This window comes from Branchiostoma floridae, chromosome 4 (assembly GCF_000003815.2).
Source record: "Branchiostoma floridae strain S238N-H82 chromosome 4, Bfl_VNyyK, whole genome shotgun sequence".
Lineage (NCBI taxonomy): Eukaryota > Metazoa > Chordata > Leptocardii > Amphioxiformes > Branchiostomatidae > Branchiostoma > Branchiostoma floridae.
In genome coordinates, this window is record NC_049982.1 from 25,629,197 (window position 1) to 25,646,024 (window position 16,828).

At 41.3% G+C, this 16,828-nt stretch overlaps 2 protein-coding genes across 2 annotated transcripts; one reads left to right on the forward strand and one right to left on the reverse strand.

The window, feature by feature from the left end:
• The first annotated feature begins 11 nt into the window (after positions 1-11).
• Positions 12-7,920, forward strand: LOC118413684 (polycystic kidney disease 2-like 2 protein). The gene is made up of 10 exons (XM_035817212.1): positions 12-280; positions 647-709; positions 939-1,126; positions 1,826-1,903; positions 2,431-2,670; positions 3,584-3,752; positions 3,918-4,112; positions 4,358-4,696; positions 4,886-5,753; positions 7,806-7,920. Exons 1-10 carry the CDS (start codon positions 13-15, stop codon positions 7,918-7,920), a joined length of 2,523 nt encoding a protein of 840 aa, XP_035673105.1. The 5' UTR covers position 12.
• Positions 7,921-9,278: 1,358 nt separating this feature from the next.
• LOC118414521 (heat shock 70 kDa protein 12A-like) lies at positions 9,279-15,668 on the reverse strand. The gene is made up of 7 exons (XM_035818603.1): positions 14,923-15,668; positions 13,405-13,826; positions 12,789-12,868; positions 12,508-12,649; positions 11,093-11,258; positions 10,498-10,605; positions 9,279-10,300 (listed from the first exon to the last, which is right to left on the reverse strand). The coding sequence occupies exons 1-7, from the start codon at positions 15,377-15,379 to the stop codon at positions 9,300-9,302; spliced, it is 2,376 nt and encodes a 791-aa protein (XP_035674496.1). The 5' UTR covers positions 15,380-15,668; the 3' UTR covers positions 9,279-9,299.
• Positions 15,669-16,828: the final 1,160 nt, after the last annotated feature.

Here is a 16,828-nt window from a genome sequence, read left to right on the forward strand (position 1 = left end):
TGATTTTGCGTAATGCATTTTGTAGTGGATCATCACGTTGGAAGTTCCAACATGGCCGTCCAGGCCCTTCAGCCAATAGAAATTGCACCTGACGACGCAGCGGTCCAGATGTCCTTGCGTCCCGGGAGACCCGTAGGTATGGTCGCCCTGCCGTCTGGCCTGACCGAGAGGCATCACACTGTCCAGCACCTCCGCTCAGCTCCGAGTAGAACAGACACGGATGTGGGAGCAATCGAGCTGGTTAATATTCAGGAGAGGTCTCCTGGCTCTTCTACAACAGGTGGGGCTATTATTTTCTTCTCCTTTGGTATTACTGTAAATGCATTTAAGTTTGCAGGGATTTAATTTTGCGTAAGCGGGAAAGGAGAGTGTTTGCAGTGGTTTTAAGTTTGTGGTAGTGCCATGCATACACTGTAGTCAGGTACTGTAGTGTAAAAATGTTCGCGCTCAGGTTTTGAGTTTGCGGTAAGACTGCCTCGCGAAGACTGCGGACATAAAACAACCACAAATATTTCTGCATTTACAGTACCTGTCCCCCATTTGATGAATGCTTCCCTTATATATTGTCCAAGATTCGATCAGAGGCACAGGTACTAGTATTCTATCACATAATCAGATAAAGTAAGTCTTGTGTGTATTTTTGCAGATAATATTACCAACAAGAAACCAAAGAATGGATTCAAACTACCGTGGTGGTCATCTTGGATAGGTAAGTCACTTTTGAGATATTTTGATATCATGATAGTCTTAATCTCTGTTTATTCCTTTCTGGATTCTCTGTAACACTTCATCTTATAAAGAAAACGACTTTTGTTACCTTTTTATAGCTCATCATCGTGATTTGGCAGACACTTGCACTTACACATGCTTGTAGAAAATACCACAGTGCTGTCTAGTGTTGTTAATCTATTCTCACACTATAACTTGTCCACCACCAGCCGGAGCTCTAGCGTGGTCTGTGAGCTTTGTGGCAGCGTTCTTCGTCGTGCTGTACTCTCTGTCGTTTGGCCGCGTCAAGGCAGAGGCCTGGCTCATCACGTTTGTCACATCGTTTGTGACAGACATGTTCCTATTGCAACCTTTCAAGCTGATGGCAGCTGCTGTCGGCATAGTGCTGATATTTCGGGTAAATTTGTTAGTTTGTTTCTAGCGTATATGCTGTAATCCACCTTATATACTGAACAGTACAAGCTATTTATCAGGACAGATTTTATTTGAGGCATTCATGCCGAGACGGCCGGCCTACTCTGTTCAATAAGTGTGACGGGTTCTTTAATGTGCTCGACATGTGGTCCTTCTCAATCATGTTCTGTCCCAGGGTTGTCTCTAGCAGTGTACTAATTTTCACTCGATTTGAGTGAGAAAGGCATGGATAAGGTGTAAAATGCATTTCCCAAGGGCAAATCTGTAATATACTATCTGTTTTTCGCTCTAAGTACCTCCAGGTCACCACGCAGCTTTAAGTTTAGAATTCTGACAGCAAGCATTCTTCTAATATATTCTGTGGAAAGTAATTTACAGACAATAATTTTATGAAATCCTGCTGCATGTATCAAATCTATCAAAGACATGATATTATTATACTAATTCAGACAACATATGTCCTAAAATTCAATGTATACCACACAAATCGAGCCTGCCGGTGTCAGTGTATCTTGTATACTATGATCTTGATAGCTTACTAATAGATATTGCACTTCTAGACTAGACATTGGATTTTAGCATTAAAGTCTTTGTATTAAAGGAATGTATAAGGAGCTGCTACTAACTAATAGATACCTTTTCTATTATATATATATACTAACCCTGTACATTCTGACTTCAGAAACCCATGACTGATGACGACCTCCCACCAGCTGAGACTACAGATGACGAAGAGTACCTTGACATTTTACCTCCGCAGGTAAGTGAATTGCCGTTCTAACAATCTTCAACAGTCCAAAAGGTGTTACCGTAATTAAGTTCTGTACGACTAAGCTAGACTCAATAGCGGCCTTCTTTGTAGTTGAGTAGTGTACGTAGTCATACATTAAAAATGGTTACATTCGGGCAGCACACATGGTAAAAGTTTTTTTTGCACTTGATACTGCTACTAAACAAACATTATCTTTCTATTTTTCTCATTCTTAATAATACTATTCAAATAAATATTACAACCAAGATAAATTATTGTTTTGCTGTAAAAACAAAGACAAGCGTCTCTGTACGGTCATTTAAAGCAAAAAGCATACTATTACTACTTAGTAGTTCATACTTTTAGCTGATAGTTCATTCTTTTAACAACAATGTAATCTTAGAGATTTATGATAATTGTGTAAATTGTGTTATTTTTGTCACATGGACAGGTTTTTTAATGCTTTTTTTATGCTTTTTTTTGCCTTGGCGACTTGTTACTGATGTCATAATTCACAATCTGTCAAATTATTTTAGATGCCCTCTGAGAAAACAGGTACCGAGCTGCCAGGCGATGCCGTCCTTGCCGAGGACAGGGCCCGCCGCCTGAGGAAAAAGAAGTTCCGCGGCGCGCTGAAGGAGGTTCTGCTGTACGGCACGTTCGTGTGCGTTCTCATGCTCACGTCACATGGCGAGCGAAGCAGTCTGGCGTTCCACATGAACAAGGCAGGCAATGGTTACGTCATGGGCGGCTCTGAGGGAACTGCATTCTCCGAGGTAAAGCAGCCCTTTGAAATTAGGCAATGTTGTTTTGATTATATTGATGACATCTGGGCGTACATCAATTTTCAGACGTTTCCAAAAATAATTTTCAACAATGCTTTCAATTGTACAAATAAGCTGCAAAAGGAGCAAATATTTAAAAAAAGAATGTTTTCTATTCCTGTGGCTACCTTAGTAGTAAATAAAATCTATCACTCCAACATGGTGCTGAAATGCCTTCCACTGAATAGCACTATCCCTTCTCCTTGCTGCCTTACCTCAAAATGAATGCAGATTTGGCTTTGTAGGCTAAAGGTTAATAATGACAAGTAATATTGATAATACCAACGTGGTGCTGAAATGCCTTCCACTGTATTGCACAATTTTAACCTTCTCCTTGCTGCCTGACCTCAAAATAAATGCAGATTTGGCTTTGTAGGCTAAAGGTTAATAATGACGTACTAAGAAGTAATATTGATGTACAATGTGGTGCTGAAATGCCTTCCTTTGAATAGCGCCTCCTTAACCCTCTACCTGCTGCTTTACCTCAAAATGAATGCAGATTTGGCTAAGGAGGCTGAAGACTAATAGATGTCTTTTTGTCTCCTCAGCTTGCGGTCAGCCTTTTCATTGACGTCATACTAATTATGATTTGAATCCTCCAACGACCATGTTGGCGGGTAATTAAATTGAGTAGCACCTTCGTATGGCTTTGTTGTACTACGCTGTAATTCAACATGGCACAGATGCCGTCAAATGGAAAGCCTGTATTCATTTTACTTATTTCATGTACTCATTCATTTTGATGTTACTCCTGAGAAATGAAACACTGCATTTTACCTGGATTTGTTTATATCTCCTAGAATGTAACATCGAATGCATTCCATGTATTTTGTTGTTGATGAATGTATATTTGTCATTTTTGCAGATATCAGATGTGACTTCATTTTGGCAGTGGGTGGACACCACCCTGATCCCTGCTACCCACTCCCCACCGTGGTACAACCGCCAGACAAGTACCCACAGTCTGCATCTACCTGATCACGTGACGCACCTCATCGCCCCCCTGCGATTCCGTCAAGTTCGCACGAGGCAAGGTTGGTGATTCCCATTTTTATTAGATTAGGCCATATCAATTTGATTATAAGGATGACATCTGCGCGCATCAAAAGGTACAGAGTTTCTTAAAATCTGTTTTATTCATACAAGGCGAATAACACATCACATAAGACATCATATCTATGCCTGTTTGTACTCTCCAGAACAACAATGCACCATTCCGGACGCCATGGTGAATGTATCAGCCCGCTGCCTTGACGACTACTCAGTGCTCAACGCTGATACTTCCAACTATAACGGCGGCTGGGATGCACCAATCAAAACAAACCAAACCTTCGCAGATGACATCAGCACTGTCCCATCCCCGTGGTACTTTGCGCATGGCAACATTGCAGATGGTAAGTCGGGCTGTGCATTGCTTCATCACGTTTGCAAAATGTAGCTTGATAAGCACAGACAGGAATTGTTGTGATATAATGGCCATTCTGTATGTAACAGAAGTCCAAAATTCTGTAGATTAATATCTTTGACAGTTGATGTCAATCTCTGTTCTTTAGAATATTGACTAATCCTGTCAAACAGTATTTTAATTTATAAGAAACGAAATTGTAACACCACATTTTGTGGTTCATTGAACCCTTAGGTTTTGCATACATCGGCAAACATGGCACCTACAATACAGGTGGGTATGTAGCAACCTTCAACTGGACTTTCAACGGGAGCATTGAGATATCTACCGACCTACAAACCAAAAACTGGCTGGACGATAAGACCCGAGCGGTCTTCGTAGAGATGGTTCTCTACAATCCCCATGCCAACCTGTATTCTGTCGTGGTCATGGTAACGGAGTTCGGCATCACCGGAAGCGCGTCCATGGCAACTGAGATGACAACATTCAGACTGCATCACGAGGACCAGGTGACACTACTTGTCCTGCGAGTGACCATGGCATTGTTCGTGCTCTATTATCTCATCCAAACAGGTAAGAAACCATCCGTTTAAGTCATAAAAATCGTCATTATTTTGTGAATAAAAACAACAAGGCCACATCAAAATATATAGTATAAAGAATAGGAGCCAATAGTTTGTTTGCTCCTTTATGTATTCAACTCATACATATATGTAGCATTGATTGTTTAGATCGTGAATATTTCTATTTGTCCCACTGCAGTGATAAACTTCAGCACGCGGCCACTAGAGTATCTCACAGAGGCGTGGAGTTGGTTGGAGATCTTCATCATCTTCAGCGCTACGACAGCGCTCGGTCTGTACTTCCGGGCTCAAGGCGTGATTGACGCCATTACCGGACACGAACACGAGGACGACGTGTTCGAGAGCTATCACCAAGCAGCCATGTGGTATCAGATATACACTTATCTACTGAGCTTTCTAATTTGTTGTTCCCTCATCAAGCTCATCCGCTTACTGAGGTTCAATAATCATGTCTATAGCTTGATGTATATCATGAAGAAAACAGCAAAGCCATTGTTTAACTTTCTTGTCATAGCAAGCATCATCATCACAGCATTTGCATTGGCTGCTAACCTTAGCCTGGGCCAGAACTTGAGGGAGTATAGCACACTCCTAGCCACTTATGAGAATCTGTTCAGCATGATGTTGGGGAAGTTTTCTTTTGCAAAGCTAGAGAAGGGCTCCGCATTTTTCGGACCAGCCCTGTTCGTGTTTTTCCAGTGCACCGTCCAATATTTCCTCCTCACCATGTTCATGAGTATCATCATGGACGTGTATGCACAATCTCGGGAGGTAACAAATCCTGACCAGTTAGAGATCATGCAGTTCCTAAAAGATGAAGCTACCGAGGCTGTCAGCAAGCTTAGCTCATTCACACAGAAGCAAAAGGACTGCCAGCCAGATCTAAAAAAGAAGCGTCATGTGACCCTACATGATCAGATAGGAAATGCCATTGAAGAAATGGAGAAACAAAATGCCATGGCAGAATTGGAGGAACAAAGAGAAAAGCAACAAATTGAAAGGCAACGAAGAGATGGAAAGAGATGGAAAACCACCTTCAGTCACAGGTCACTTTCAATTCTACACGATGAAATCCTCTGCAGAGCAACCGTCTTACCCTGGTATCAACCACTTTTCAGTCCTAATAAGGAATTCATCCCCAAATCAATAACTATAAGCGATGGCAATTGCTCCATGCACAAGACATTTTCATGCAGTGAAGAAAATTAAAGTTGTGTGAAGTACAAGTTGAACCAGTGGGAATTTTCAGAAAGAACAAAAAGAACTTCAAAATTTGTGATTTTGGAAACAATTTACCCAAAGATGTAATTTGATTGTTAGACAAACATGCTCTAATGGATGAACAATGGAAATTTGAACATGATAACTTTTTTTAGTTTACTGGAGACATCTCTTATAGAGTACATATTTCCTGGATACAAACTGAGGTTTATTTTGTGCAATCTTTTTTCTGGCCAACCATTACCCATTTGTCAGAAGATTAACCACTGTCGGCCACTAGGGCTGGGTACCGGTACAAAACCAGATTTTCTTTTTGGACCGGTCCAGAAAAACCTGACCTGAAAAAAAATCGGTCCTGACCTGAACCTAATCCTCTGGACCTGAACCGGACCTGAAATTTTATCGGCCACTCACCAAAAATTTCCTTTGAGTCCCTTGGGTGGTTGCTAAAACTAGGTTTGACTGTAAATCTTTTTGTATTAAACATGCACACTTTTGCACAGGCTTCTGGGTCACAGATGAAGCTAGTTAAAACTTGATCACATGAGATGAAACATTGAAGGAAAAATTAAGCTGGTCGAAACCGATAACTCAATGATGATACGAACAAAAATTTGCAAAGAAAACATTGCCAATTTGACTTTTTCCATATGGTGCAGTCAGCAAAAGTATACCTTATAATGAATCATGCTATTGTTGTCATTTTCAATAGTTTATCCAGAAAAATCAGCCTCGCAGCCTGTAAAAACAAACTGAATATCACTGATTTGTACAAATTGTTGGGAATTTTAAGAAAGAACAAAATTTGCAACGTTGACAATATAACACCCATTAATTACCTGTTTGATCCATTGGTTATAAGATAGTGAAAACTCCTTAGCTTGATGACCCAGAAGACAATGTTTGTGTTTTAAAATGTTATTCTATTTCGTTAGGCCATTTTGATTTGATTATATGGATGACATTCTCTGGGAACCCAAAAACTGATGCAAGCATGCAAATAAAAAAAAGTTTGACAAAAAAAAGTTGCCTGAGACCATTGTGAAATCAAGTGGTCAGGAAGGTTGAACAAATGACTGAACACACAGAATATAGTATACCGAACAATTTAGGTATCTTTATTTTTGTTCTTTCACATCTTCTTTGACCATGTAATGTTCTAGTGTAACGTTTCCCGCAGTCCACTGCATATATTTGTGTATTCTGAAGCTGCTTTCAAATTGTACGACTTAAAGTATAGCTGAAAATTTTTTTATTATTTTGGAATTGGCCGAAAATGGATGTGTGTGCGTATGTCATCCATATAATCAAATCAACATGGCCATACTTTATGACGGGAGGCTAATAAATATGCCTCTAAACATTCTGACCTTCCTTTAAAAAATCATGCTATTTAAGTACTCTATACCTGTACGTGTGTGCAAATAAACAGTATACACTGATTTCCACGACCTCATACCTTCGTCAAACAATTACTCATCAAACAATAGAAACTTAGAAAGCATGCCCTCATTTGCATGATTTATGTATGATTACGTTAACCTCAACCTGCCACATACCAAAATAGTCTCCATCGTTTACCTATGATGTGTTACATAACCTTGCAAGATTCTCATTATCTGGAATAATTATATTTGTTGATGTTATCGATCTTCTCTGCTTCAAATATACCTGTATGTCAGATCCAATCTTAGCACAAATTTTAAAGTAAAGTTAGCTTTTCTTGTGGATGACCACATGGGTGACCTTTTTGCATAATTGGTGTCTATAGATACATAACTGCTGTACACCTGTATGTGTGTGTAAATCCCCTCTTCAGTGTCAGTGGCTATCGACAAATTTGACTATAAGTTGCTCTACACGGATCTGTTTGGCAGAGTATCAGTCGTGAGAAAGTCCCACTACAGACTGCTCAACGGTTACGCCAACTTGTTCTGTGGATGGGGAGGGGAGGAGGATGACATACATGTATCTCTATCTGCCCAGAAATAAGAATGCAAAATATCTGATGAACATCTTGCCACTCACTCTAGATTGGTCAAACCGATGATTGCCATTCTCTCATTGGTTGAACTGCTAATTGTGGTGCACAGTCAGGATCTCTCAATAGATGACACCAGTAGCCTAAACCACAAAAATCAGCAGCTTGAATAACAGGTATGATTTAATGCTGATACAATTATGATCATAAATCTTAATACAGACAACTACATAGGATGGCCATCAGAGAATTCATAGGAATATAACAGGTTGCCAGAACTGTTGATACTTTAATGACTGGATTATCAAGTATTGTGCATTATCATGTATATAACGTTATGATTTGCTACTGGTATACTTAAACACTATGAACAGCAAAACAGTTGTGCCATCAAAATACATTGTATGTAATTGCACAGATATATTTCGCTAATTTAGTCTATTTAGTAAATACACTACGAAGACTTAAAAGTGACAATGACATTAAGTAATTTACATCACATCTTCAAATGCCTTTGTATAGGAAAACAATGGTTTTGTTCTATGCAACTGAAGGCACATTAGTTCAAGGGATGCGGGAAATACTAAACGAAAATATGACACTCTTGAAATATTGATATTATAGTTAATCATTGTGCACATGTCTGTCAAGTGTTTTTGAACATGCATCATGTTATCACTTTACAATGGAGTTCCAACTAATGTAGACAGGGAGCATCATTGGTCATTATCCATGAAGAAGAGATCCAGGTTCATGCCCTGACTAATATATGACTCAAACTTATCCTTCACAAAGTAAAATATGATTATTAATTATGTTGTACAAACATATCAATAACACAGAAAAAAATTCCATCATGAGTTATTTGAATTGCTTTTTGCACCAGTTGACAACAGGGCTGCTTAATTATTTACAATAATTGTGCAAATGGTAATTATAATCGATTACTAGTATACAGTCTCTATGTGCCGTATACGACTTGAATAACTGGAAAAAGTTGAATAACTGTTATTTCTAACCAAGAATATACTGGGAAATTTGATTTTTGTCCATCCCACTCATTGGGCGGGGCATATCAAGGGCTAGAGGCAAAAGTAAGGGGTTTTGGGGTATGTTTCCCTAGAAACGTTTGCAAATTGAAACCCTCTGAAACAATATTTCACTCTTATTCAGAGGCCGGCAAATTCGATTCAATTGGAATTAGCCTAATATGTTGTTAATTTTTGCCGCTGAATTTGTCATTATAAGCTTACAAAAATACATTTTTATGTGGTGAAGTTCATATATATACATTTTGGATGGATTTGAATTTTTTGTTCATTTCTGTCCTGAGACAGAGGGATGCATCATGGAGACAGTCCTAGTCTGTGTTTTGGTCTCCCCAGTGGCTCTATTTGTTTAGGAAATCAATGGTGGCTTTGACAGACGTACATGTGAGAATGTCCAGTGCTGTGACTCGGATCTCTGTGTCCCCAAATTGCATGGTCGTCTGTAGCTCCCGACGATGTGGGGCGACTGTGTAGTCCGACCGCGTCAAGTCCAGCTTGAGCGTTCCACACTTCTGGACGTGAGCCTCTGTGATGAACTGGACATTCTCGCGCTCACTGCAGTAGATGTTGATTACAATGTTTGACTGGCTGTGCCTTGCCGGGGTGTAACTCCTCGTCACCCTGTCACCAATGGCAACAGATTGGTCGATGGTCACGAAAGTGTCGAACACGTCCGTGCACCATTCAATGCCGTCTTTGATGATGAGTTTTTCCGGAGGGTGCTTGCCATACACGAATTTGTTCAGAATTCCGACTCCATACGTCAGTGCAGATCTTCGAACTCTAATGACGGCGGGGTCGATTCCGAACAACACAGCGCCCTTCAGGATGCTGAGTCCAACATCCTGCGGGATCATGACTCGTACGGACTGCCCCACCGCCGCACGCAGCTCGTGCTGAAGAAGAGGCGACTCCGAAAACCCACCGACAAGGAACAGGTACTTGATTCCTGCAACGTCTGGCTTCTGGAGGACAGTGATAACCTGGCCCACAATCTTACTTAACGTCGGAAGGAACAGCTCGCGCATGGCCTCTGGGCTCATCCGCAGCATTCCTTGTGACGACCACTTGATGTACTTGTAACCGCTCCGCCGTATGGCTGCCTCCACACTGCTGCCCTTTGTCTTCTTGAAGTAGTCGATGAAGGAGAAGGGGAGGGAGACGTTGAGAGGGTTGGTCTTGTACGGGCTGGCCGCTCTCTTCCTGGCTTCAAACGCCACCAGGAGGTCCACCCATCCTGCAGGGCGCTTTCGTTTGAACTGCTCAATAAATTCGCTGCCAAAAATGTTGTGAAGGAGTTGTTCAAAAGCTTCGTCCACTCCAATTGATCCATAGGGACCCCCTGGAATTGAAAAAATATACTTATTATATTATGAAAATGATGCCCATGAGACGTATTGTTATCAAACCTCACAAATTCCTTCTGAAACTAGAATCATATTATGTGGTAATTGACTGGACCCTGTAAACTCAAATCCATTTATATTACAGTTCAGTGATTACATATCTATGCACCCCTCTGGCAGAGATGTAACATACCTGAGGCCTTGTGCAGCTCCTTGAGACCCCCCAGTGGCTCCTCCTCCAGCTGGTGCACAGTCAGGTCCACAGTGCCACCTCCACAGTCCACCACCATGTACCGGTCACCTGCAGGATGACACATGCTATGGTCAGAACCTATAACCCTATGGAGATACTCCTACGTCCCTACACCCCTATGTTTTGACACCCCTTATAAAAAAAGTTATATATTCCAACACTTTGCATCCTTAACCCTATGTTAGGTTTAGGGATAGGGGGAGGTCGGTACGTAGGAGTGTCAGAACAAAGGGGTTTTGGAAAGGAATTATTTTTTAAAATGCCAGTCAGAAAATTCATAAAAACAGCTTCTGCTCCAACAAGAGGCTCAGTGAAAAGGGCTCCAAGGCATTGCCAAAAAACAAGTCCCTGTGACAGCTTACACTTTTTGGCAACATCTCAAGGGTGAAGCCCTTTTCTCTATGCATGTTTCCAACAAGAAGTTCAGTGAAAAGGGCACTGCCAAAAAACAAGGTGTCCCTGTAACAGCTTACATGTACTTTTTGGCAACACCTCAAGCCCTTTTCTCTAGTATGCATTTTGTATAGCAGCCCACCTGGAGCCATGTCAGCTGCCACAGTAGCCTGCGGTGCTGCCGGCTGGGGAGAGTTGGCATCTGCCACCAGCTGGTGATAGCGCAGCTGTCTGCAGTAGATGGAGGCCGCCTCTGGCTCCAGAGCGATCAGCAGCTGCTCGGGGTAGTCCCTGGACACCATCCCAGCCTGCAGGACGGACATGGAACAACAGGGATTTTACTCCATACAATGTCATACAACTGTACTGCATTATAAGTGAATACTGCAAACGACTTCCCTCTGTTCCAGGAAAAATGAGCGTCTAACTTTGGTATTAGGGACGTCCACCAAGGGTTTTGCATTTGGAGAGAGCACAACTCATTACTAATAGTGTTAAAGAACTTTGTGGTGCTAGAATTTTTTATCTGACATTTGTGATGAAAACGCTGTAGAATTACTCGATTCTCGTGCTTGTACCATGTATGTCTGTATGATTCAAACACAATGTTAGAATTGTTGAAAAGTTGGATCACTATGGGAAAGTCTGCAAAAAAAAGAATCCCTACCTATTGAAATGTTTAGGGTGTTTGGTCTCTAAGTCCACTATACAGACCCTATTTTTGTTTTAAGACAGTAATCGTTATCTTTAGTCCAGACGTAACAGTAATACAACTGAAGTAAACATCTGAGAACATGCATCGATTGCAGAGAATAAACAGTCTTCTGATGCGATGAAGAGATAGTATCTTTTTTCATCTTATCAGCTTTAAATTTCCAAGCATCAGGATGTGTGATGAAACCTAATACGCACCACAGTATCAGCCAAAGTGTACATCACATGTTAGAAACAAAAGTTGTTTATATCCAGAAACAATTATATAAAAACCATTGGGTATTCACAAAAATAAATTTCCATAAGATATCAAATTGAATGTTTTTAAAAGCTGTGAAGAATCTGAATCGTTAATGGCAAACACTTGTAAATCAAATGATGGAGTTGAAAGGGAAAATGGGGCAAACATTCTGAACAATTTTTAGCTTTAAGCTTAAAATGCACCTCATGTCTAAGGTATACAGACTCCAGCCATGTCAATGACAATAATTTAATTCAATGATGGCAAAAACTCTGAATTGAAAGGGAAAATATGGCAAAGTTTCTGAACAATTTCTAGTTTTAAGCTAATACACCTGATGAGGTATGCAGACTCTAGTCATGCCTCTGGTCATGCCTGTTCCTTCTCATCCAGCCCAATTTGTCAGGCAAGAATAAGTAATTAGTCATGCACTGATTCGTTCTAAGTTTACACATGAGAGGTATTTCACAGTGCACTATAGGTCACCAAACCACAAAAGTCATATGTAACAATTATTGAAATAACTACGCATTGTTATAAATAAACAGACACATTGAAAACAACTATACCTCCATGCGTTTAAGTTCTCAGGGAAGACCCACCTTGTAGGCTGCCTCTCGCATGAACTGTTTGGCAGGCTGTCTCCAGATGGCCGGGACCGTGATGACCCACCGCACATCGTCGTTGTTGATCTGCGTACAGGACTGGTCAGTCAGCTCCTGCAAGGCGTGGTCTTTGAAGAACCTGGACATAAGGTGGCAAGGTGGTCTCATGGTTACATGTTGGGTTGTTAACTTTCAGAATCTTAATTTAAGAGTACCCAGCACTCAGGCCCTACTGTGGTGCACTTAACGCAGATCTAAGACAACTTCTTTTGACTTACCTCAAAGCATGGGCAAAAACTTCCACAGCTGGCCAGAGTTTCCCATTGCCTGCAGACAGTTGAGTTCCCTTGTGTAACTCCTAGAAATACATGAGAATTAGTCAACGCAATGGTCATGTCCACATTAGTCTCTTTATCTATGAATTATTAACTTGCCGTGAGTTACACGAGTAAAATTGACATCCGTGACAAACAATAATTAAGAAATTCATAACATTTGTCAGACATTCTAAAGCTCATTGTTTATGCAAATAAGTCCTCTATGCATAGATTTCATGGTGTAGTTAGTGAATCTTTGAAACCTTTTCCACTTTTTCATGCACAAAAGAGCTATCTACCATTTAAAAAATAATGACCATTACATGTCCAAAACACAAGATATCAAGTCCTGCAGCAGTACCTTAATAGATAGCCACTAGGTGGCCCATATTCATTCATAATAATTTCTTCATTTTGCCAATACCCCCCAACACACCAAACATCAAAAAGATCTATGAATTATTGAGATGTGCTGACACAGAGGCACACACACACACACACACACACACAGACCCCAAAACATAACCTTTATGGCAAAGTGGTCACAATTTAACAAGGCAATTTGTTGTGTACATACCGTGTTAGCGTGAAGAACCATCTTGAACCTCTCAAAGTACATCCACCTCTTGGCCTCGCCAGGTTCAAGGTCGTGATAGTTGTCCCTGGCAGCGAACCCAAACGAGTGGAACAGTCCTGTCGGAGTCAGGAGGAGGGTGGTCGGGACCTTCTGATTGGTCACTCCAGGGTCGCCCCCCTCCCACTTCCGCATGACGTGGATGCTGTCCGGATTGCGGAGGAAGCTGAAGGCGTATCCGCTGAACGTGGTGCCGAAGTCGATGGCCACGACGACAAAGTGCTGCTCCGATGAGACAGAGTTGTTGGTCTTGTCTAGGGCTTCAGGTAACGTGTTGATGACTTGGTCCTGGTGGCTCTGTGTGGCTACTATAGGGCTGAGGGGTGCGACAGCACCACTGGTAGGGCTTCTTGGGGTTCCATTATCTGGAGCGAACAGGGAACAGAGACAATATTCTGTCAGATAAGTAACCCATGTCTTATGAAATACCGTAAGTTTCAAGGTTGTTAATTTATTGTTTCAATCATCGATGTAGATTTCTCTCTAATTCTGTCTAATAGATTTTTCCTGCTAAGGCAACAGACATGCAGGTACAGTAGGAAATTGAAGGCAGGAAATGGGATGATCTATTCTGAGACCTTTGACCTAACTTCCTGTCAGTGTCCACTATGTGCCCATAACGTGGAAACCAGCCACTCTACTGAATTCAAATTACAACGTACTACAGACACACAAACAAACAAATAGACAGACAGACGGAAAATGAAGCCTATAAAAGATGTGATCATGATGTTTATAATTGGTCGTAAAAATCTCAGCGTTTGGGTGTGAATTTTCTATAACTTTCTGGGACACCTCAAACAAACCAAGAAAACTCAACAGAATGGAACAGAAAATTTGCAGACAAATGGACTGCATGACTACTTGTAATATTACCAGTCAATATTCATGATCATGGTATTTCAACAGTTAGAAGGTCAGAGGTCACCAAAACAAGTTTTTGGTTGCAGGATGACTTCACCCCTCTAAAATGCCAAACCTAAAACCATAGAGGATATCAAATTTGCTGTCATATTTTTTTTATGTGTCTCCCTTTGTAGGTTTTGACAATTTGTTACTTTTATACTTAATTGACAAGGAATTTCGCTTAACGCTTAAAGTTTCCTTATCTTTGGCTTGCCAAATTGGCCCAATTTCCGATCGGGTAATTAAGTTAACTCATTAGAAATGCCCGCAGTGCGTATAACGTTATCAAGATTCGTATCTGAACTACATAGAAAGCAAACATTATGTTACGGTGCGGTTCACATTCGTCGTAGAATTTTCAAACAGGTTGTGACTAAACACAACGACCTAACGTTACATGTATCTTGGACAGCCTTTTGGTATCAAAAAAGGTGAATTTCTACAACACACGCATGGCTATCACAAGAATGGTCAAGAATGCATTCGAATGCTCACGGTTTTTGATCATACGACGAACGTCCGAGGCCCTTACAATGTAGATAACCACCCACCCACCTGTTAGAGTATTGTCTGTAATAACACCCCGCCATTCCCCTTTAGATGGCGTCCGGAGTTCCTTTTCTTCAGAATCCGTCTCCTTCAGAGTGGTGTTCGTGATTTCAGCCATCTCGGTGTCTTGGTGGTTTTCTCCCGGCCGCCTCATCACGCTAGCCCCGCAGATTTCCAAACTCAAGCCCTCTGCGCCGTGTAGTGCGGGCAGGAAGCCCTCTTGAGTGGTTGTTTCGTGTGGCTCTCTCCCATTTTCCGTGTGGCTTGCGCTTGTCGAGCGCCCTTGTTGTTGAGCGGTCCTACTCAAACTGGTGTCCAGACGAAGTTGAAGTGCGTCCGGCCCAGACATAACGTTCGTCTCGGCGGTCGTCCTGAATTTCTCCCGGGCTCTATCTCCCACCTGTTGATCCAGGTAGGACGTGCGACGCTCTAGTTCTACTTCGTACTTTCTCGGAGACGACATAACGGTGCCAGGAGTACTGCTTCTACGAACTGCTTTTACCTGTACGGATGAGTTACAAAACAAATACGCGACTGGAAGGAAACTTGATCCTAAGCTACCAATCAGTCGCCGGTAATTCGTAATCAATAGGTCATGGACGGAAACAAGCGGGGAAGAGTCGTTTGTGGTGAGGAAAGGGCTTGTGTTCAAACGAAATGATGTTTGTGTGTAAAGCCACAGCTAATAAAGTTTATGGTTGTTTTATGGTTGTCATCCTCTACTGAATCCAAATCTAATGGGAGAGCGCAAAGAAAACGAGATGGGTAAAAACAGATGCCTAAATTTTCGAACAAGAGAACGTCGAAGCGTCATCATAGCCAAAATTACTTTATCTTGCATTCGTGAACTGCACAAAGCGATACTAGTGTGGTAGGCTAGTATCACTTACCAAGTTGGCAACTGCACTCAAGGCTACAACATGTGTTTTATTTGTGAAACTACACTCAAGGCTTCCACACTTGTTTTATTTCTACAACATTCAAGGCTACCTCACTAGTGTCACTTCTACAACTACACTCAAGGCTACCACACAACATATTTTCCCATTTTCGGTATCATCTCATCATGTTGACCATTTCAGGAGGAAACAAAATTTCTTCAATATTCTTTTTCGAAAACCATTTTTGGGTGTTGACGTAATCAATAAAATTTACTTTGTGTGTGACATAACGTTAACGTGTCAGTTCTTAGGGAGATGGCAAAACGAATGAAACAGTTGACAAACACGGAACGATCAACGTTGAGTCGAGTTGATTTTAGTAGGAATGCATAACGTTACACAAAGCTTCTAGCTACTCTTCAAAGTTGATAAGGACTATTTGAAGTTTCAAAAATATATCTTTATCTCTTCAAAACCTATTTTGTAACAGTTAATGTTGTATCATAAGTCAGGTACTTTTCAAATGACGTCACACACTCAGGTGTATCAAAAGAGCCGTCTTGCGTGTGCAAATGGAACATGTCTTTCTCGGACAGCCTCGACCAATTGGATTAGCTTAGTTATGCTCGAGTTGATATGAATGTGTGTAACGGTAACGGTTTGAAGAGAGCTGTTTACACCCGGACACATATAAAGTCAACTCCGGACAGGAATGCCCCCGAGCGAACAGCCTCAGTCTCAGTCTGCGTGAAAAAGACCGATCCTGACTGTCCATCACAATTATCAGTTCAACCAATGATGGCAAGGCAATTTATGGATCGACCAATGGCACACTGCGAATGGTACATCATTAAGAATACGAAAATAGGCTTAATTCAAGGGTTCCACGGAGTCGAAAGGCCTGCATATATATCCCCGCCCACCTCAGGCAAATCTTAGACATGCAAAGGAAAAACATAGACATAAAAAAAATTGACAGACATATAGCCACACTCTTCCTCTCATTGGTCAAATTGATAATTGCCACGCTA